This window comes from Phalacrocorax carbo, chromosome 12 (assembly GCF_963921805.1).
Source record: "Phalacrocorax carbo chromosome 12, bPhaCar2.1, whole genome shotgun sequence".
In the NCBI taxonomy this organism is placed as follows: Eukaryota; Metazoa; Chordata; class Aves; order Suliformes; family Phalacrocoracidae; genus Phalacrocorax; species Phalacrocorax carbo.
The window spans coordinates 1,422,085-1,444,628 of NC_087524.1; the positions used below are offsets into that span (position 1 = coordinate 1,422,085).

General features: G+C 58.6%; 1 protein-coding gene and 1 long non-coding RNA gene across 3 annotated transcripts in view; one reads left to right on the forward strand and one right to left on the reverse strand.

Annotated features, from left to right (window-relative positions):
* The window catches only part of PAX2 (paired box 2), a 102,384-nt gene extending 91,346 nt beyond the window's left edge, over positions 1-11,038 (reverse strand). The window contains exons 1-2 of one of the 2 annotated variants that reach the window (XM_064463680.1): positions 10,818-11,038; positions 10,454-10,600 (exon numbers count right to left, since the gene is read on the reverse strand). In XM_064463680.1, the coding sequence (XP_064319750.1) occupies positions 10,454-10,478 (25 nt within the window). In that variant the 5' untranslated portion in view covers positions 10,479-10,600; positions 10,818-11,038. Of the gene's footprint in view, positions 1-10,453 lie in introns of both variants that reach the window. The other variant, XM_064463679.1, reaches the window with a different exon arrangement.
* LOC135315463 (uncharacterized) overlaps positions 1-22,544 on the forward strand; it is a 295,947-nt gene that overhangs the window by 200,658 nt on the left and 72,745 nt on the right. The gene's annotated exons all lie outside the window — the stretch shown is intronic.

Here is a 22,544-nt window from a genome sequence, read left to right on the forward strand (position 1 = left end):
ATTTGTCACGAAACAGCCCCTTTGTTTTCTAACTGGTTTAAGTAAAGAATCTCTGAGAGATCTTTATGAAATATTTTCCACTGTCTCATAAATCACTCTGGCACTTCAGCTGATGTTTTATCTTTCTCTCCCCCCACTCCCCTCGCTCTGTCCCTTGTGCTAAGGAAGGATGGTTTGGGGGGGGGGTGTGGTGGTGGTGGTGGATGTTGTTTCTGCCGCCACGGGCGGTGAGATGCACCGTGAGGCAGCGCTCAGCTCCCCGTCCGCGCTGCGGGGGGGAGGAGGAGCGGCCACGGCGGGCACAGCTAAAACACGCGTGGCAGCCCCCGGCAGCACCCCCACGAAGGGCGAGCGTCTCACAGGAGCGGGGGGGCTCCCGCTGCCCGGCCCGGAGCGGCGTCCGCTCCCGCCCGGCTGGGGAAAGCGCCTCCCCGCCGCCCGGCGACAAGTTTGTCGTTGGGGCTCCGCGGGCAGCCCCGGGGCCGGACCGGGGGTGCCCCCCGCCCCGCCGGCCGCATCCCGCTCCCCCGCCCCCGCCCCGCGGCGCCCCCCGCCCGCCCGTGGGGTCCCTTCGCCGCCCCTCCCCGCCGGGCGGCCGGGGCCGCGGCCCGGTGCGGGGTCTCAGCCGCGGGGGCGGCGGCGGCGGGCGCAGGTGCGGGGCGGGGGCGGCGGTGCCCGCCGCGGCCCCTAGATGGCGCCCTCCGGTCGGCTTGGGGGCGCGGGAAGGGGCGGCGGCGGCGGCGGGGCCCGGCGACCATCCCACGGTCCCGGCGCCGGTACCACCACCCACCACACAACCGCAGCCGCTCCCGTGGGCGGCGGGGCTGGCAGCGCGGTAACCGCCGCCGTTAGTCCCCTCCGCCAGCCTGCTGCTCCCGCCTGGCCGGCGGCTGGACACGGCCCCGTTATTGCTCCGCTCCACCGAGCGCTCCGGCAGCTCCCCCGTCCCTTCCTCCCTTCCACCCAGCCTGCCCCGGCCGCCCCGCCGCCGCGGGTCGGGGCTCAGGCCACAGCCAAGGCCGGGCCGAGGGTCGGAGCCCCCCGGCGCCGGGCGGAAGGGCACGGCCTCCGGCGCCGTACCTGCCTCGCCCAAGCGTCCCATCCCCGGGCCTCGGCTTCCCGGGAACTTCCTCACCCCCTCCCGCCCTCTGCCACCGCTAGCACCCGGGGAGTTCATTCTGTCCCTCGCAGAGATGCTCTGGGCCTTTATAACTGTTGGTTGGTCGGGGAGGAGACACCGGCTTGGTGGTGGGCCGGGGCGGGGGCAGCCGGCGGACCCCAGATCGCCTCCCGAAAATGTGTTTTGCCGTAGTTTATTCCCTCCCTGTTGCTGTTTCCCCATCGCAGTGAGGAGGAAGGCAGGAGTAAGAGACTCGAGAAACACATAACGCAGGCGCTCTGCGAGGCGAAGCTTGAGTCCCACGGCACGGAGGTAGCCCGTGTAAACGGGGTACCCCGAGCCTGGTAGAGCAAGACTGCTTTCTCAGGAAAGAAAGGGAAAGAGAAAAGGGAAGGGAAAGGGAAAAGGGAAGGGACGAGTGAAAAGAGAGAAGAAATGAGAAGAGAGGAAAAGAAAAGAAAAGAAAAGAAAGAAAAGAAAAGAAAGAAAAGAAAAGAAAAGAAAAGAAAAGAAAAGAAAAGAAAAGAAAAGAAAAGAAAAGAAAAGAAAAGAAAAGAAAAGAAAAGAAAAGAAAAGAAAAGAAAAGAAAAGAGAAAAGAGAAAAGGAAGCAGTTCCCCCGCTCCGTGTCCCCTTCCCCCACTGCACATACCACAGTATCACCTGGTGCCCCTTCCCACACCAGACTTCCTGGAAGAATTGCTTTGTCAACATTTAAATCCACCGAACAATTTCTGTCTGCCCAGACTAAAACCAGCGGCCTGTCCCCGCGTCCTCACACGGCCGTGTGCGCAACGGGACCGGGCGAGGCCGAGGCCACCGGCCTCGTCCCACTCCCACAGCTCCACACGCATCTCCCCAACCGACTCCCACTTCACCAGCCCTAGGTGCTTTTTTCCTCGTCCCCCTTTAAATGAACTTTTCTTTTCTTTTCTTTTCTTTTCTTTTCTTTTCTTTTCTTTTCTTTTCTTTTCTTTTCTTTTCTTTTCTTTTCTTTTCTTTTCTTTTCTTTTCTTTTCTTTTCTTTTCTTTTCTTTTCTTTTCTTTTCTTTTCTTTTCTTTTCTTTTCTTTTCTTTTCTTTTCTTTTCTTTTCTTTTCTTTTCTTTTCTTTTCTTTTCTTTTCCTCTCCCCCCTTTTATTTCTTTCCTCTTTCCCAAAGAGCATCTGAGGATCTCCCCCTTCTTCGCTAACCCAGCCCCCCCAAGCTAGAACCATTTACACTTCAAAAGAGGCGCCCGCCTCTCTGCGGAAATTTCAAGAAAAATAAACTTTTGGGGGGAGTTGCGGCGATAGCTATCTTTCGATCTGCTTCGTTAGCCGGCTTTCTCCAGCTGATCAAGCCGAAATCTTCTCCATTGATCCTATTTCCCGCCCCCGGCCCCGACACACATAACGGCGAGGGTCCTGGCGGTGTCGTCTGTCGTCCCCTCGTCCCCCCCGCCCCCCCCCCGAAGCCGTCTCAGTTGCCCCGTCCTGCCTTGGCTTCGCCAACGTGCCGCGCTCGCCTCATCCCTGGGAAGGTTAAACAAACGCCGTTCTTTCCCCCGCTGCCAGCCGGGGAAGGGCGCTCCGCCGGGGCCAGCCGGGGCGGCGGAGGGACCCCCGGAAAAGTCGGGCCTGGAGCAAAACTGTCGCGGCTGCGCCCGCCGTTGTCTCCAAAGCCCAGGCTGGCTCCCAGTTTCCTACGGGTTGCCTGTCGCTGATTAGGCTGGAAACCAGTTAAACTCGACCCCTGGCTTGCGGGACAGCGTGCTGTGGGGGCAAAAGTTTTGTGTTCGCACCACCTCGGGATGCCGCCACCTCCTCGGCTCCACGCACCGCCTGCCCCTTCCCTCGCCAGGCGTGCGGAGCGCTTTCAGCCTGGACGCTGGCATTTTGGAGATGCTTTAGCTCTACCCTTAACGCTCGCCAGCACCGTATTTACCAAGTTACAGGCTAAACCTGCCCTGACCATCTCTAGGTATTTTTCTGACCTGCGACCGCTAATTCAACCTCTCGTGGGAAAGTCGGGGGCGAAATCTCTGGCTGTGAAACGATTAAAAAAAAAACAAAACCCAACAAACAAAAACCAAACCCCACAGAAATAAAAGCCACGGGATGGGAGCGTTGAAGGGAAGGAGCCGGCGTGTGTATGAGTGTGAGAGGGGTCTTCAAGGAAGGGGGCGCTTTGAGAAAGCCTCCCCGGGCGACTTTTGGGGTGCTTTGTCTGAGGACAGAGTGATTTCTGGCCTGAGGACACATCCCGCTGCCTCTCTCCAGCCAGCACCCAGGGAAATGGGTGTCCAGACCAGGGGCCACCCCTTCGCTGCCGGGGTGGTGGGGTCTGATCTTCCCCCGGGGTCGTGGGGGGGCGAGAGGGCGATGGGGCCGGGCCGAGGTGCCGGGCAGCAGCGTGGGGATGCGGGAGCGGGATCAAAACCGCCTGGAAGAGGTTTTTCCAGGTCGGGCAGGGCAAGGGGAGGCGGACAGAGCCCCGCCGCCCCTCCCCGCACCCCCCCGCCGCTCTGCCCAGGAGAGCCGAGATTGCTCTTGGTGGCCGAGTTTAACAAATAAACACAAAGTTAGGTTTTTTAAACGAACAATTAATAAAAAAGAGAGCGCGAAAAGAATAAAAGACCCCCATCCTTCCCCTCCCCCTGTGTCTCCGAGCCCCTCTCCCCCTCTCCCTCTCTCTCTCCCCCTCTAAGCACCTCTGGTCACGTTGGAGGATGAGTTTTTGGAGAGCTTCTGGTACAATATGGAGCACCACGGGCTGCAATTTCACACTCCACAGCACATTCCCCCTAAAGCTACTTTCTTTTTTTTTTTTTTTTTTCCCATCTAAGACCCCCTCATGTCTCCCCCCCTCTCTTTCTCTCGCTCTTTTGTGAGCCCTGGGTGGGTTGCATGTCTGGGGGACGCCGGGGCCGCAGGGAGGCCGGCGGACGGGCCCTGCCAGCCCGGCGGGGGCGTGTGTGCGCCGGGGGGGCCGCGCTCCCCCTCGCCCTGCCTGCTGCTGGCTTTTCCCTTCTCTGCATTTGTTTGCCCTGAATGGTAATAGCCCACGTGTGCTGCTCTTTATTCAGTCACCGACACTTTAACCTCTCCTCTTTACAAGAGAGCGTTTGCCACAAAAACGAGACAAGCCGGAGACCTTTTACAGCCTCATTGAGGGGGGAAAAGAAAAAAAAAAAAGAAAAAAAAAAAAAGAAAGAAAGAGGGGAAAAAAAAAAAGCCAACAATGTGAAGAGACACTTCTGCAACAAAGCCGCCTCTTACCGCACCGGGCCGGCCGGAGTTGGGGCGAGCCTCCGAGCCTCCCGGGCCACGGAGACACGGGGACGGGGACAGCCCCGGCGCTGACCGCCCCGGCCCTCCCCAGGCAGGCGGGCAGGGAGCGGGCAGGGGGCTCCTGGCGCCGGCCTTCGGCCCCGGTCCCTCCCCCGCCCCCGAGCTCCGCCGCCGGCCCCGGCGTGGGGAGCCCTCGCTGCGAGCGGGGTCCCCGGAGCTGGCCCCGGCGGGCCGGCGTCGCCCGCCGGCCGCAGCCCCCGCCACGCAGCTCTGCTTTTGTCTGGCCCCGGCCCCGGAGCCCCTCCGCTCCTTTGCCTCGGTTCTTTGCCCCCGAGCGGCGAGGGGGGGGTGCGGGCGGGGGGTGGGGGGGTGGGTCCGTGCTGCTCCTCTGCCCAAAGGGGCTTCACATCACCCAGATGTGTACCCCCCCGCCCCTGCGGGACCGGAGGCCGTGGCACCGGCGAGGCCCAGCTGCCTCTTCCCTTTGCCCTGGGCTGGGGTGGAGGCGTGGGACCCCCGCTCTGCTGCCTCCTCCCCCCACACTGGAGATGTCTCCTTTTTTTTTGTCCTCCTCTAATTTCTCCATAAAACTCGCGATGAGTGAATTAGACGCTTATTAAAGTCTCCTTTTAATCAGCAGTAATGGGAGACCCTCCCTCCCTCTCTCTGCCCGTCCAAGGTTAGTTTGCCTCCGGGCCATTTGCAAATGTTAGGATTTACAGTTATCACACGCAAAAACATTTATATAACCCCTAACTATAATACACCCATAAAAACGGGGAGGGAGCGAAAACTGCTGCGGATCAGCGAAAAACCCTATGGCTTGCCCATTAAAGTCCCCGGAAAGGGTAATTCCAGCAGTCAGAGGGGCCAAAGTGTGGTAATGACTGCCTGGGCTTCGCATCTCCAAAAATGATCGCACAAAGAGACCTGCCGGGGAGAGAGGCGGCCGCCGCGCTCCTCTCCCTCCGCGGGGCCGGCGGGGGAAGTTGGCAGCGGACTTCCTCAGACACGCTTTGGAAAGTGACAGAGATCCCTCGAGACTTTATTTCTTCTTATCTTCCTTCTCTCTTTCTCGCCTTCTCTCACCCCTTTTCCTATTTCTTCCTTCCTCCCTCCCTCTTTTCCTCTTTCGTTCGATCCTTCCTTCTTTCCCCCCCACCCCCCTTTCCTCTCTCCATCTTCCTCCCTTTCCCTCTCCCCTTCCCGTCTTCTTTCCCTTCCTAGCCGAGCTGAGCCCGGACAATTTCAACACACACACCAATCCACCTCCCCAGAGAAAGTTGCCCCGGCCGCGTTTCTGGCCGCGCTTCCCAAGCCCCAGTGCGAGCCCTGCCTCGGCCCCCGCTTCCCCCCGCCGCGGAGGGCTCTCCGGCCCGAGGGGATGCGCCGGCAGCCGGGTCGGGGAAGGCAGGCTCCTTCCCCGCGCTAACAAAGGCTGGACCCGCACCAACAAAGGACGCGGCGCGGCCCCTCCGCCCGGTGCGAGCCGCAGGTGAGGGCGGGGGCCGGCCCGGGCGGCCGCCTGCGGGCAGTGCTCGGACCGGCGGGGGAGGAGGGGGGCTGCAGGGCTCCAGGGGAAACTGCTCCTGAGTTGGTGGGGAAACTTTCCCCCCCCCCCCACCTCCACTCTTCCAGGGAAAGCCAGGGAACCGGGCGATTTCAGTTCTCTGTCCGCCTCTCCCCTTCGCGCGGTGGGCTGGGGGGGGGGGCTCTCCCCTTCCCGGCCCCGACGGGGAGCCGCGAAAGCTCAAGTTCGGCGCTTAATTAAAAAGAGTGGCAGGAAGAGTCATCCCTCCTTAACATCAGCTGTTAACGGCCTCGGAGTTTAGTGCATCTGGGGGGGAAGGCAGCGGGAGACTGGGGATGGAGCGTGCGGGGAGACGGAGGGGCTGACAGAGATGGGGTGGCTCTAAGCGTGGTGGAGGAAGAGGAGAGCGAATAAAAGGAGAGAAAGGGAGAATTTTAACTTAAAAAGAGGACCTGGAAGGTGGAGGGGGCGGGGAAGGATTGAACTGTGAGCCGACACCAAATCTCCCCTCCAGCTCCCCTGGCTGCTTCAGCCCGGGAGGGGGACGGAGCCGGGGAGTAACTGTGCGGGCGAGGGATTGCGGCGAGCGGCAGAGGCGAGAGGGGAGCGGATCCGGGACGGAGGGACGGAGCCCTTCCAAGCTGCGGAGCGCTTTTCCTAGCTGCCTACCTTGCTTTCGCCTCTCTTGCACCCCGATCCCTTCCCTCCTGCCTCTCCTCTCTGAGGTTTGCAAACCAAACGTCACCAATCAATACGAACCCCGGCTCCGTGGGTGCGTGTGCGTGTGCGTGCGTGTGCGTGTGTGTGAGCGCGTTTGTTGATCCCGACCTGCTGGACTTCAAAAATCTGCCGCTTCCGACTCCCTCCCAGCCTGTAAGTTCAGAATTACAACCTTCTACATCTATGCAAACTTTTTTTTAATCGGAGAATTCCTTTCTCTAGCAGAAAGAGAAATTGTCACCATGTGATCGGCTAATTTCTGACACACGGGGCTTTACCCCTCCCCCAGCGTGGGGAAAAAAATATCTCCCGTGGATCTCTTTGAACTGTGCACAATCCATAACTTTGGCAATGTATATACAGTGTTATTTCTGCAAGGCAGTTTTCCAGGGTTAGGGGAGGTGGTTGCATTCTGCTAAATGGATCCTTTGTGGTGAGTGCAGATTTATGCCCAGTTTTGATTTATAATTAAATTAGCTTCTAATTTGCAATATGTGTGTCTGCGTTTAAAATGTATCTAATCTGTGAAATTGAGGACGGGAGCACTTTAAATGAAAATCTACCTTTCGCCTCAAGGGTTTCTTTATGAAGGGATAGCCGGGAGGGCAGCGTGCAGCAGGAAAGCGGGGCTGTAATTTCCATTAGGAGATGTCAATCAATCCTTCTTTTCAATACATCAATTAATAAATCCGATTGGTGCTGCGAGCTGCTCCCCACCACCCCCCGGGCACTCTTTCTGTCCGGATGGAGAAGTGTGAGGGGAAGGCAAACTTTGGCGGGGAGACCCCGCAGCAGCGCCCGGCCCCCCCCGCCCTCCCCCGGCCTCCGGGACCGGCTCCAGCCCCGGCGCGGGGGGCGGCAGGCAAGGCGGGGGGACTCTCCCCGGCGGCTCCCGGGGTCTGGCAGAGCTAAATTAGCACAACTCGGTGAGACACCGGCGATTTTTTGCCCCCCGCCTTCTCCCCAAGCGCGCCAGAGAGAAGGCGCGGCGGTGAGGGTGTGCACACGCCCTTAGAGTCGGGCCTGGGACCCCCCCGTCTTAGCTGATTTATATTTAGGCTTGACTTATTTGAACGACACCCACCCACCCACACACACCCCCCCACACTCCGTCCCACCCCACGAAGCTCCAACCCGGCGCACTAAACATCAGCGTTTTGTTCGGTTGTTTTCCCGCGGAACCGCAGCACCCAGCTTTCATTTTTCACAATTAAAAGGGGGCCGGGAGGGTGGGGAAGTCCCCCAGCCTGACAGCTCGTCCCAGCTCTCTCTGCTGGCAGCATGCGCTCCGCACCCACAGATCAGCGAGGAAATGGGGGGGAAGGGTATTTCTTTATTACTTGTTTTTCTTTAACGGGCAAATATAGGAATTCCGTGGTCTCTCTCTAATTTAGCAATGACACCAATTCTCCCTTTTTTTTTTTAAGCGGCGCCGGCAGCTCGGGAGGAGCCCACGGCGGCCGTGGGAAGGGAAGCCCGCCCGGCGCAGGGGGGCGGTGGGAGCCCGCCGGGGGCGGCTGGCCCGCGGGGACAGGCCGGGATGTGGAGCGGCCGGCGTGGGGACAGGGCGACACCGGCGTCCCCTCACTGGGTCTCTGCCCTTCGAGCTTCGCGGGGGTCTGAAAAATCCGACAAACAAAACTAATAGCACGCCTCGCCTCTCCCTGCCGTCTCACACCCCGTGTTTTCTAGAAATCCGGCTCAAGAAACGGATGACTTTTGTGAAACCCCCGGCCGGTGTCAAAGAGACGCTTAGAGAGAGGGAGGGCATCCTCAAACTACTCCATAGCCATCATCATCATCATCATCAAGCCTGTCCGTTTGATTTAAAAACAGCACGACAGGGAACACGCTGTCACTGTCTCCCCAGCTTCCCTTCCACCCCCCACCCCCCCCAACCACTCGGCTTTTTACCCTCAGCTTTGCGGGCTGCTCTGGTCGGTTTGAGTTGCTCGGTACAAACGCCTTTTGCGTGTCTCCGGCGAGCGGAGCAACGCCGGACAAGCACAGGGCTGCGAGTTTGCGGGGCTGGGTTTGCGGGGCTGAACTTCGGAAGGAAAGAAGTGAAGAGAGAGAGATGGAGAGAGAGTCTCCCAGGCAGCTTGATCCCATTAGCTCCGTCCTTGGGTTGCATATTTATACGGTCTAGGAGGTGAACAGATGGACTATCAATTTAATTCCATCTTCAACACCATCAGAGATTGATTTTCTACTCGCTTTTAATTTTGCCATAATTAATTAGATCATTACAACTGTTTTCTATTGATCTCCCTATTTAAACCTCAGATGCAAAGGGACTTCGGCAGATCCTTTAAAAGCACAGAAGGGAAAAGGAACAGAGGGGGTTGCAAACTTTTTGAAGGATTTTTCAGTTTCGACTTAGAGGATTTTCGGTGCAGAACAGCGGGGAAAAAAGCCGCTGTGGCCTTTCCTTTTAGGGGGCCTTTTTCGTTGCCTTTATATTTTCCTTCACGTTTTGGTGAATCTTTGTCGTGTTTATGTATCGTGCACAACATATATAATAGGTTTAATTGGTTCGATTATGGAAATATGTGCTCTCACGTGTATGTGCGCATAGACGCGTATATACACAGAACCAGCGTATTTTTAACATTGAGATTTACCGAGACGGTGCGCGCACATTTAAACACGGGGAGCCTATCGACAGAACAAGAGATGCGCTTTTCTAAAGGGCGGGTGGTTTTATTTGCCTCCCGGACGCCTCTCTGCGTTGGGGCGCCTGGATCGCTCTCCAGCGGGGACGTTTCGTCCCGCCACTCCACCAGCGGCGACCGAGGGGCCGCGGAGCCCCCAGCCCCGCCGCAGCCCCGCCGCAGCCCCGCCGCAGCCCTCCCGTCTCCTTCCCAAGCCCGCGCTCGCCAGCCGGGGCCGCCGCACGCCTCTGCGCTGGCAGCCGCCGAGCTTTGCGTTTTGAACCTCCGTGTAGGTTTCTGTCTTCCTTCCCACCCCCCCCCCCAAAAAAAAAAAAAGAGAAAAAATAGCCCTAAATTAAAAGCCTCGTTTATACACATAATTTAAGGGTTCCAAACCGCGTTAACTGTGCTTTTTACCGCGAGCGGCAGCGCCGAGCAAAACCTTTCCTCTCCAGCGGGTTTTGTTTGAAGCTTTGTTTGCAAATCATAAAAATGACGAGGGGGAAAGGCGGGTGGGCTCTCCGGAGCCCCGTCCGCTGGCGGGGCAGGTTTCGGGGGGCTCAGGGCCAGCGTGGCTGCCCCAGCCCCGGGGTGGGGGGAGGCGGGGGGATGCGATGCGGCTGCGGCCCCGCAGAGCCCCGAGGTGCGGGCAGCGCTGGTCCAGAAGCAAAAGAGCCACCGCAACGAGAAAAGTTTGGCGGGGTAGGGAGAGAGTGGGTAGGGAAAGAGTTTAGGCGATGCCCTGAACTTTCTACGGCCGGGAGGAAACTCCGGGCTGGGGCAAGGGGCCAAAACCGGAGCGTAGGATAGGCCAGGGCTGAGAGGGGGTGGGGGGGCTTGCACGGCCAGGCGGGAGGGGAAGGTGCTCGGTCCCGCTATCGGTCGTGTCCGGAGGCTCCGCTGCGGGTCCCTGCGAAGCTCTAAACGCTGTGGGAACGGAGCCCTTCGAGGGGGGCTGGAGCGGGCACCCCTTAGGAAAGCGGGGGGGGGTGGCATTTAGCAGGTGAGATGGCAAGTGTTGGAGGGGAATCTGGCGAGGCGGGGAGGGTGCGTGTGGAGGAGAGCAGAGGCAGGCTGCCTCCTGCCAAATGAGGGAGATGGGGGTGACGGTCTCATCCCTCCCTGCTGAATATTCAGCGCCCCCCCCCGCCCCCCTTACCTGCTCTCCCTGAGCTCTGAGCCATGGCTCCGCTGCCTAATGGCCCGTCTCCCCGGGACGGCTGCAAACAGTAGATCCGCCGCGGCCTTTCTTCGCTTCTCTCCTCCCCGCTTGGGTGTCTTGCTTTCCCCCGCTGACTTTCGAGATCTAGGCGCAACCACCCAAAACTAAACGGTTTAGATAACAACACACACACACACACCCCAGAGCACCACCACCACCACCACAAAAAAAAAAAAAAATAGCCAGCCACAGAGAAAGAAACGCCGCTCTACTGAGCCGGGACAGGCTAAAAGGAGGGGAAAATAAATAACAATCAAAGCAAATGCAGCGCTGCTGCTTATAAAAGTGGAGAGGGACTCACCTGCTCCAGTGTAGCAGGGCTGTGCAGCCGGGGAGGAAAGGGGCTGGGGGGGGGTCCTGCCTGCTAGAGGGGGGCAGCGCCTGGACTTTGAATCTGCTTCCCCTTGCCCCCCCTCCCGCAAACCGGCTACCTGTAGGGAAGTCTTGTTGCAACAGCAGATTAATTTGTTGTCTTATTACCATAAAAATGTGCCGGGAGAGGGGCTGGCGGGGAGAGAGGGGGACGCGGGACAGAGGAGGAACTTCCTCCAAGTTGCCGAAGGAGGCGGTGGGCGCGGGGGGAGCGGGCCGGGGCAGGACCCCTGCGGGGCGCAGCCCACCCGGGAGCTGGCAGGCTCGGCCCGGGCACCCTCCCCCGGGCGGGGCGGCGGGGACGGGGGCTCCGCCGGTTACACTGGAGGTGGCGAAAGGCAGGGCTGTGAAGTCTGCCCCGGTGAGCGCCTGGCTTTGTGCTTCTGAGCGATTATCTGTCTGCCCGTCCATCCGTCCATCCATTTATCTGTCCGCTCGCCTCTTGCTCCTCCGGCCGCCTTTTGGTAAAGGCTTCGCGACTGAAAATAAATAATAAATAAAACAAAGCTCCAAAGAAAAGAAGAAAAATTCCCAGTGCTAAAGACATCACTGAGCGAATATTTTTCTTTCTCTCTTTCTACCCGCCCTCTTCCATCTCCCCATTGATTGAAAGTCTCTCTCAGCTCCAACAAGGAGTCCCAGGAAAAATGAACCATTCTGCTATCGATTCTTCATTAAAATTACATTTCTGCATTTGCTAAATTGGTTTTAAAAAGCTTCCCCTGTTATTATTGTCTTGTCAGAGCCGGCGGTGCTGGGCAAACAGTATTTAAAAGCTTGGGACCTCTCCAAGATGAGGCTGTCGGGGATTTTGTGTGTGCATGTGTTTCTTTTTCTAAAGTGTTTAGGAAAATGTTAACAACGCGGACTGGCGAAAGGCATGCCCCAGACGAGTGGATCACTGTAAAAATAAAGAAGGTGGAGGGAGCGCTTTCCTTCATAACACTTAAAAATCATCGATTGTCGCTTCAAGCAAGGGAAAAAAACAAAGTTTAATTCTGAATATTAAAGCGGGACGCCAAAAGTCAATGATGGCATCAATGAGTATTTTTCTAAGACGCCGTCTCCAGCCCGCTCTGCGGCAGCCGCCAGACCCGCCCGGAGCGGCTCCTCACCCCGCCGCGGCCGGAGCCCTGCCCGCCGCTGCTCGGAAAGCGGCTCCCGGGGAGAGGCGGCCGGATCCGTGCGCTCACCCTCACGCAGGCACCGGCTCCCTCCGACCCAGCCCCAGCAAACCCCACGGAATCCCCCTCCTCCCTCCCCAGGCTGGTGTGGGGAAAACCCAGGAGGGACTCTGGGAGATTTACTTTGAATTCCGCAAATCTCTCTCGAAAGAGCAGGGAAGCAGAAATGTCTTCCTGATGTGTTTATCCCCTAATCAGTTCATTAGTTATAAACAACATGACATTAGAAGTTAGGAGGCAGTTGATATTAATTTTTATTTAACTAGTTGATGTTTAATCCGTCACGCCAGGCTGCTTAGAGAGAGCTGCCTGACACAAACCAGTTAGAACTTCATACACCGCGATGATCGTCCGGGCACCGGGACAAACAAACGGCGGCGGGGGGGGGGCGAGGGGCAGGGGAACACGGGGAAGGGGGCGAGGGGAAAGGGGCAAACCCTGCGGGGAGGGAAGAGCAGCAAAGAAGGCTGGAAAATTCCTCCCTCCCCGGGTTAAAGAGAGGGGAAGGGGGCGGTGGGGTGAAAATATGTGTCTGGGCGGAGGAAGGGGGGTGAGTGGGGGGGGGGCGAAGGAACATGAAAAATATTGCCAGCAGGCTGAGCCCAGCGGGCCGGGAGGGGAAGGTGCGGTGCCAGGCAGCGCTGCGGGGTGGGGGCCGCGGGGCAGGGGGGACAACCGGGCCGTGCCCACCCCAAGGGTCCCGCCCGGCCGGGGGGCGGCGGGGGGGCGGGCGCCGCCGGGCAGAGCGGGGGTCGCCGCCGAGAGAGTTCCTCCTCTTCATTAGAAGAGCCGCCGGTTAATTAGAACGGGGCTGGCCGAGGGAGAACAGCAACACATGGCAGGGCCGGGATAGAGGGGGACGGGGGCAGGGGGGGACCGGGCTTCTCCCAGGTGGCTCTCGAGGGGTTCCCTTCGGTGTCAAGCTGCACCCTCAGCCAAAGAGCGGACGTGCTACTGCAAATAAAAGGAGCGGGCGATTAAGGACGGAAGGCTCGTGGGTACATTTGCGGACACACGTCCCTTCCTACCTTAATCCGTGCTGAAGTACCGCCTAACTCGAGTCTAGAATTACAGACATCCCTCCCGGCACCTCCTGGTTCTCCCCTTGCGGCAAACCGGTACCCGAGGGTTGGCTGCCGGTCCCTGCCCGGCTCTAAAGCCGTCTTTATACCCGTGAATCTCTGCTCTTTACCCGCCACCCTGCCAGCAGGCCGGACCCCCCCGCGCCCTTCCTCCCGACGTAACCCCCGTGCGCTGCCCCATCGCCGCCCCCCTGCGGCGGGACCCCCGGCGCCTGCCCCCCGAGTGAGCCCTCCTGCGCCCCCCGTTCGCTCAGCACCCCTCAGAATGCGCCAACGCGAGCCGTTATTATCATGTCCGCGTCTATTTCACAATTAAAGCATTTCCCGGCGAACCAGGAAAAACCCTCTGCAATAGGTTGGTGCGTTGCTGGACGCGTGTTCCTCCGTGGGGCTGTAGCCGTGCGGCTGTGACTGCGGGGAAGGTGTTCCTGCCTCCGACCCATATTTTAATATCAATTTCCATATTAATCAATCCCCCCCATCTACCTGCTGGATAAAGGAAATAGTTCACATTCCGAAGAAAATTGCCTGCTTTGCTGCAGTTAATAGTTAACTACGGAATAGAAAGTTCTCAGGGAAATGCGGAGGCAGAGGGAGAGCGGCTCTGGGGGGGTCCGGGCGAGCACCGGCCGCCCACCGGCCCCGGCCGCGGGAGCGCGGCTGCTCCAACCCCCCCAGGGAAAACCACCCAGGAAAAAACCTCCCGGGAAAACCTGCGCCGCGGGCTCGGGGCTCCGGCTGCCCGGGCGTCTCGGGGCAGGAGCCGGGACCGAGTGTCTTAAGGAATAAACTCCTGTTGGGGGGGGAGGGGGGGGGGAAGGCTCCTTCCCCACAGAGCGGGACATAGGGTGACCGCAACAGGTAACCGGGCAGGACCCGGCGATAGGGGGAGCGGGGGAGGGGGCTGGGGGGGTGTCAGTGGCGGGGGGAGACCCGCACTGTCTGGCCTGGGAGCACCGTGATGAAATGGGTGCCTTTGTCTGGCGTCTCCTCTCCCTTTCTCCGAGGCAGGGTGCGCTCGGGAGGCCACGGAGGGTACCAAGGGGGGTCCTGCCGAGGGACCAGCGGGGACTGCGGGGGCAGAGGCGAGGCTCGACCCCGGCCGGGGGCCGCGACGCTGGAGGGCAGCTACCGGGGGGCCGCCCGGCCGCCAGCCGAGCCCGGGGCACCCCCGGCCCCTTCCCCAGAGTTTCGGGGTGACTTTAGAGGTGCGGGGATGTCCTTGTCGCCGCGCACCGCACGGTTGCCTTAGCGCCGGGCTGGCCGCCCGGTGCCTTCTGGCCGTGATGGCGGTGCCGGGGAGGACCCGGGGAGAGGAGCGGGGGCCGGCGGGGGCCTCCGGTCGCATTCGGGACTCCCGGTAGAGGCTGTGGGATGAGCAGGAACACTTTGAGCTACGGAAGTTGGAGGGATGCTGCTGGCCACGGGGAGAGACTGCCCTGCTGGGGGCCGGGCTGGTGGCGGGGCAGGGAGGTGGGAAGGGGATTGCGGTGGGTGCAGGGGTGAGCGCCTGAGGAGGCCGGTGCGGGGGGACCCGTGGGGTGGGTCCCGGGTGGCACCAGGGTAGGACTCTCCCGCCTGCCCGCGGGACGCAGCCGCGCGGGCTCCCGCTGCCCCCGGGTGTCCCCGGCGGGGTGCGGGGGTGCTGGCGGGGCCGATGGATCTGCGGAGCTCGGAGTTGCCGGGCCGGGACCGCCGCCTCGGCGCCCAGTTCCCGGCCGGGAGCGCCGCCGGGGCCGGGCCGCGGGGCGGGAGGGAGCGGGCTGGGCTGGGCTGGGCTGGGCGGGCGTGCCGGGGCCGCCCCGGGGCACCGAGCCCCGCCGGCTGCGGGAAGCCGAGCCCCCGGCCGGGGTGAGGGCGGGAGCTCCAGCACCGTCCCGGAGGGATGCACGGGGGTGTGTCGGGGGGTGCCCATCCGCAGGGGTCCCGGCGGTCCCGCAGCGGGGCGGCCCGCCAGAGGGGGCAGTGGAGACCGGCGGTGCCGGGCCCGGGGCTGCGGCCTCGGCCGGGCAGGGGAGGGCAGGGGAGGGGGGCTCTGCCCCGGCCCCGGCGGGGGACGGGGAGCTGTAACCTCTCGCTGCGCGCTGGTGAGGGTCGGAGTGCGCTCCCGTCGCACCCCGTGTCGTGTCCCCCCCCCTCCTTCCCGATTACAACCGGGCGAAGCCCCCGGCTCCCGCCCCCCTCCCGCTGCCCGGGGCCGAGGCTGGGCGGGTCAGGGGGGCTGAGGGGGGTCGGGAGCACTCTCCCGGGGTTTTGGGATGTGTTGGTGTGATCGGTTCTTCCTTCCCCAGGTAGCTCAACCACAAGTTTTTAGCCCGAGGAGAGGGACCCGGCAGCCAGGTGGCCTGTGCTTGGGGACAGCCTGGGCTCAGCAGGGGCTGCCACAGGGCTCGGGGGGCGTGGGGTGAGTCGCTGCGTGGGTTAGGGAGGAATGACGGAGGGGGACACGCAGGCGGGGGACACCAGCTCACCGTTGCCCGAGCTGAAAAAAAGGAAGGGAAAACTGGAAGGTTATGCAAAAAAAAAAACCCAAACAAACCACAAAACAAAAACAACAACAAACCAAACACCAAAAAACCGAGAGGCTGGAGGCGTAGAGCGCACCCCGTATTAATGTGCAACAGAAGGGGAAATAAGGGAAGAATGGAACTAAGTGGGAAGATGGAAATCAGGATGGGTGGATAGACAGACTGACATTGTTTTTTACTAATATTAGAGGAAAAAAAGGCTGAGTAAAAGAAGGGGACGTTTAATTTGAAGATGAAAGGAGGACGGATGGATAAACAGGATAGATATAAGATTTTAATGCGAAGAATGGAAAAGGTGAGAAGAGGGGAAGAGAAAATGGGGGGGAACCCTTCTAGTGCTTGTGGAGAGAAACAGGGAGTGAGGGGGCAGAGGAAGAGAAAGGATAAGAGGAAAGGAGAGAAGGAGGAAAAGAAAAAAAGAGAAGGAGTAAAGAGAAGAGAAAAGAGGGTTTTAAGAGCCGTCAAACAGTTGGTAGACATCAGAATTAGAACTGGAAAGTAGAAACATTTATGGCAGCCCGCGCCGAGGCGATTCCCCCATTGGCCTTTTATGGAGCTCCTAAATCTCAGCTTAACGCTGGTTTGAGCTGCAAGAATTATTTCCCCCGCACTCCTCTTTTTAGGTTCACTTCCCGTTTCCATCGCGGGGCTCCGGGTCCCTGGGAGCAGGGGGGAGCCGGCGCACCCTGAGTGGGCTCGCCCCGGAGGGGGATGGGGGGCGCGGAGCCCCCGGCCCTCCCGGCCCGGCGTCCCACGGCAGGACGGGGGTCCCGGGGGCGGCGGCGGCGCGGGCCGGCGGGCAGAAGCAACAGTTCCCCGGCAGGTCGAGGGAGGGGAAGGACCTGCTCTTCCCCTACCTGAGACACGGCTTTTCGGGGGTGGGGGACACGCAGGCTGTCCGGCCCCGCAGCTCCGGCCGGGCGCGGGGACGGGGTTTGGGGAACGGCTGCGGGAGCAGCAAAGAAAGACCTCAAGGTGCGGAGAAGTGAGGAAACGAAGCTGCACGCCCTTCCCAGGCAGCCTGTCCCTACCGCCGCCTCCACGTCGGTGGAAAACTCCAAACCTCGGTGGAAAGCTCCCAATACCCAGGCGTTAGTAATGATGAGAGGAACAATAATGACAACAGTGATAATGCGTTTCCGTATATTAAAAACCTGGGAAATAAACGTCCTCCTACACCCGCTGCCTCCCCGGTCCCCGGATCTCCGGGGCGCGCTGAATTCTCAGGGTGTTTCGAGGGCTGGGGTGGGTTTGGGAGAGGGAATATCGACAGGAGGGGTGAAAGCCAGGGGAGATGTAACTCGTGTGCCTTTCACCTTATCCCGGGAACACAACAGTTGTCCTTGGGACAAGAATCTCTGTTATGGTCTGGGAGCTGCAGAGAAAAGGGAAGTTTGCAGGTCTGTCTCCTCACTCTGCCGCGGCCAGCTCCAACCCCCCCCTCCCCCCCGCCCCAGCCTGCCCCACCGCCCCCGGGCTCCCAACTGGTTGATATAAAAGTGTATGCGAGAGGGATGAAAGTTCCAGTCCCTCATGAGGGGAGAAGGCTGCAGGGGCAGAAGCAAGTTAATTTCCAGCCGATTTCTCATTACTCTTAGCGTCTACGAGGAGGAGAAAATTAGGCACCCAGCACACGTTTTGGCCACTTCATAAAAAATGCAGATTTGAGAGATGATGTGAAATGTGCCCTCGAGTCAATGATTAAAGATAGCTGACTTCATTTTTTTTTTTTTTCTGTTTGGAGTTGAGACGAGAAATGCCCCTGAGCTCTGCAGGTCCGGGAAGGGTCCTTTAATAACTGATAAATTGGCCCAAAAACTCCCTTCCCCCCTCACCCCCATCCCACACCGCCGGCTGGCGGGTCAGAGGAGCCATCCCGCTGCTTCTCGTCCCGCCGTCCGTAGGAAGCGCTCCCGGATGATTCTGTCCCGAGTGGTCCGGTGTGCGTGGGCACGGCCGGCCGTGACCCCCCGGTGCCTGCGGCCGCTCTTGCCTTCTCCCACTCGTGTCGGTAACTCTCCCTCCCCACCAGCCCCTTAGGTTGTCAGCTTTGCCTCCCAGGCGGCCGAGGGGACGGAGATTAAACACCATTGAAGAGCTGCCCTTAAAAACAATCGCGGGCGGAGGCTGCGGGCCTGGGGCCGGGATGTTCGCCTCGCATTTGGAAGAGAAAGTTGCGGGGGGTGTGTGTGCTAAGGGCGAGGGGATCTGCCGTCCTCTCCCGACTGCCGCGGGTGTTGCCTTCCCGCAAGTCGCCCAAGAAAGTTTTGGCATCGACGAATGCCTCATGTAAGGGGGGGGGGGAGAGAATGGGGGACGGGACGGGCACGGGACCCGCTGCCCCCCGCCACGGCCGCTCGCAGGGGACAAAGGAGGATTTGCCGAGTCCTGCCAGGGAGAGGTTTAAAGGCACAAGGAAGGAAAACTGTCGGGAAGACCCCAGATCTTTTTCCCCGCCTGGCATCGGAGGGTGCAGAACGCCCGGGCTGCCGGCTTCCAGGGCTGGGGTCGGCGGTGGGGAGAGGATGGGGCTGCTGGGGGGGCGCAGGAGGACGGTCCCACCCCCAGAACCGCTTCCATCTCTACTTTCTCAAACGCATCCTTCCCTGCGGCCCCCACCGCAAATTTCGGAGGAAGGAAAAAATAGCAAGGGAAGGAAAGAGGAGAGGAGAGGGGAAAAATAAACCCAAAGCTTTCCGGCCCGCTGGAAGAAGAAATGTGTATTTCTTTTCTCTAAACACTCCTAATTTTTCAACCCAATTGAAAATAATAAAATGTATAAAGAAAGCAGGGATGCAGTTTTCCAGAGCTCAGCTGCTGAATAACTCCTCATCAGCCGCACCGATTTCTTTGATTAATCCCGAGGTCTGAAGCAGAAGCAGTTCCAGTGTGATACCTTACACGCCAAGCTGCTTCTGCTTCCCTACTTTGTAAGACTCGTTTATGCGCATTTTTTTAAACAATAATTTCGACTCCTTTCCCCCCTTAATAATTTTTTTTTTTTTTTAAAGCGGTACCTGATTTCTAATTGCCCTGAATAAATGCCTTTCCCCCATCTCCGGCTTCCTAAATCCCTCGGCACCCCGGTGGGAAGGAGGTGGCGGGCACCGGGCGGGGGGACCGGACCACCCCGGCTTCTGGCACTTTCCTCCCGCTCTCCAAGCAGGATCTCACAATCGTCATGTCGTGTGCGAAACAGCGCAGACAGACATTCACTCTCTTAATGGGACTTGATGCAACTGTACACGGCCCCTTACGCACCGGTACATGCAGCGAGTACCCGCTCGCCAGACGCGCGTTCCCCGCGTAACGCTGGGTACAGGCGTTATGTTCACACCTACGCGCGTACACCCGCGATACACCCGTCTGTGGAGAGGAATACGTGGCGGTACACACCGCATGGATAATATAAACCCGAATCTTTCCACCAAAATGAAGAGACTTGAATTCATAGATATTTCATTGCATATAACCATTTCTTTCAGAGCCAGCGAGGGAGCATTTAAGATGTGGAGAGGCGCACCTGTGCGGAGGTTTGAGAGGGAAGGCTCCGGCGCTTGCCTAGCCTGTATTTATGCACATGTATCAGACGTATCTCGCTCTCTCCCTCTTGTGCATGTATAAAATATCAACGCGACGCTTTAGGAAAGCTGTGAGCTCTGCACAGTGCTTTAGACGATGCCGTTGTTTCCAAAACCACACTTCTCTGCGAGGCGGTTTGCACCCTCCGCACTAATTCACACTATCGAGTCATTTATCCAGCTTGCCTTTCTCCCTGAATTACTCGGCTCAGAGTCAACCAGAAGCACCAAATTCCTGCCTTTCTGATGAATGGACGATATTGTCTGGTCCTTTCAGGGCGAGAGAAAAATAGCTCGGGCAAACGAGGCGGACGCCGGGGGCTCCCGGGCGGCTGCCCCGCAGGCAGCGGAGCGGGGCCGGTCCCCCCTCGGCCGGCCGCGGGGGCAGCCGCCCCCCGCGGGTCTCCCCGCGGTTCCCCGCCGCGGGTGGGTGAGACGGGGGCGGCTGCGGGTGGGAGAGGCACGGGGGAGGCTCCGGCTGGAGCCGGGCTGGCCCCGGGGCGAGGGGAGCCGGGCTGAGCCCCCCGGGCGAGGGGAGCCGCGCATCCCGGCGCGGGTGCGGGCGCCTCCGCGCCTCATCTGCCCGCCGCTCCCGCGGGTGTACGTGTGCGCGGCTTTCCTGGGCTGGCTTTGGGCTGCTTCGCAGGAGGCGCTAATTAGAGTGTAACTGCCAGGTCATTGATTTCGTGTTGCCAGAGTTGTTGTTGCTGGGTTTGAGGGGTTCCCCCCCGCCCCCCCTTTTTGTTTTTTTGGCACGAAATATCAGCCCAGATGAGAGGCGGCCGCAGGAGCTGGGTCGAGGATGGTCCCCCCTATGAGATCCCACAAACCCCAATTAACCTGATACACGCACGCTCTTTGCTCGGGAGTTTCGACCTCCAGACTAGGGATCTGCCTGTTTTCCCTTTGTTGCTTTGTTGTAAGTCTCCTTCTGAAGCCGAGATCTGAATGCGGGGAGCATTATCAATGACTTTTAAATAATAACAAAGTGGGAAAATAAAAATAATTAGCCCCGCCTCTTCTAGTTTCAATTACTCTAATTAAAAACCCGAAAGGCAATTCCTAGGCAATATCTAATAATAGAATTAGCAATCGGATCCATCATTTCACACGGGGATTTACTTGCAGGGGTACTGTGCGAGCTCTATTAATAATAATAAAAAATCCTGCTAACCCTCTTTTTAAAATTAATAACTCTGTAATTATAATAATTTTATGTGCCTTTTTATAAGAAGAGGTTAATGTTGCCACAGTCTGGGGATGGGAAGGATGAAGTGAAGCGAAATACTGCTGCTTAAACTGACACCTTCCTATTTTATTAGGAGACATTATTATTATCAGACATCTGCAGGTAGAGAATTAAAATTAAAATCGCTTTCAACAATTCAATACACTTTTTATCAGCCATCTATCTGAAAATCATGAACATTCATCATCGGAGGCATTCTCCCTGAAAACAAGAACCCATTCAAATTTTATACAAATTATCATATTTATCATAGTCTGAAACTCTGGAGTAACATCTCCACAAACTGTCTGCTAACTCCCCAGGGAACTGAATTCCACTCCGCAGTCGCTCAGAGCAATTCTCGCTCCCTCTCCTCTCCCCCGGCCCTCGCACACTCCCCGCTCCCCGCCGCTCCGCAGCCCCCGGCCGCGGGGAGAGGATGCGGCGACGAACGGCACTGAAACAACACGCAGCAAGGCGAAATGCCGTCCCCACCTCTTGAAGGGGAGATAAGTTTTCGCCGGGTGGAGCGAGACTTGAAAGCCGAGTGGCTCTCCGTGCCCATTTCGGAAGGGTGGCAGCGCTTTATCTTAAGGTTGACGTCTTTGAGGAAGAACGGCATTATTAGGAGCAGCGATAACAGTAATAACAACAACAATAATAATAATAATAGCAATGTCTGATTCCCCTCCATCTTTTTTTTTTTTTTTTTTAAACGCTGCCGGTGTTTTTGCCTTGCAGAATTCAACCGGCGCAGCGAAATATATTGGCTGTTATTTATATGGGCACTTGGTGCTGGTGACAAATGACACGAATCGGTGCTTCCTCTTTGCGGGTTTGGATGAGACAAATCGCTTCCCACGCTTTGCTAATGACAAAAAGTTCATCAGCGCTGAAGCAGGGGCTGGAGCCGCGCCGGCTCCACGCCTTTATTTATCCCCTTTTAAGATCGTGCTTCTCTCAGGGCGGGGGGGGGGGGGGGGGGGCGACGGCGACGACACGGGGGGACCCCCCAGCCGCAGAGGGGCTCTGCCCCCCCCCCGCCGTGGAGCGGCCCCGGCCCCCCCGGCCCCCCGCACCCCTCAGCACCGCGGAAAAAAGTAGTTCCAATACAATGTTTGTTAACTAGGTTATCTAGGCTGTAGAAGATTTTAATGTTGAATTTTATAGCTTTACCACGCTCTACCGTCCTTGTGAATATTGTAATATTGCATTTTTTACAAGTTACTCTTCTGTTAATGTTCCAGCTAGTAACTTTTATAATCCTCCTCAATGAAATTTTTTTGTATTCTTCCGCACCGTTAACCTCAATGGCGGCACCTCAGCCCCTGGCAGGAGGCAAAGATGAAATGAATTCCTCTTTAATCAGAAATAATAATAATAAAAACACACACAAGGCTCCCTCTGCCTTTTATTTCAGCTTCCCTTTTCGGGGAGGGGGTGACACCTCGGGAGTCTCCAGCCCCCTGCCCCACGCCGGGGCACCCCTGGGGCGTGCCTCTGGCAGAGCCGGAGCTGGGCCAGGGATGGTGCCTACCCAGCCCTGGTCCCTCCACGGGAGACTGGGGGGGCACAGTCTGGCTGGCCCCCGTCCCTCTGCCCCCCTAGCCCTTGCTGCTGGTTTCTGCTGACAGCCTGGAAGCCGGCCGCACTGCGGGCATGAGCTGGAAGCCTCCTCAGAACTGCCCACCAGAAGGGAAAGTTAGGCACTTATTTTCCTTCTTCTCCTCTAATTTGTCTGTGGACTGACTGAGATGCTCTACAGAGCAGTACCCTTAGAGCAAGTCCTGCCGACGTCGTTCAGCCAAGCTCGGCTCACCCGCTGGTTTCTGTTGACCTCAGTTGGGCTGGAGGTGCCCAAGTCCCGGCTGTTTGTTTTGCCGGGTGGTCTGAGGTGGATCTCAAAGAGGTACATATGCAGGAGGTGCACTTAGATGGACTTTTAATAAAACATATCCCTGTAGATGTAAATAAGGCTGGAAGTCCCCCCCCCCCCCCAACTCCCCAACCTCTAGATGCCCTTACAAACGAATTAGACTTGCAAGCAGAAATG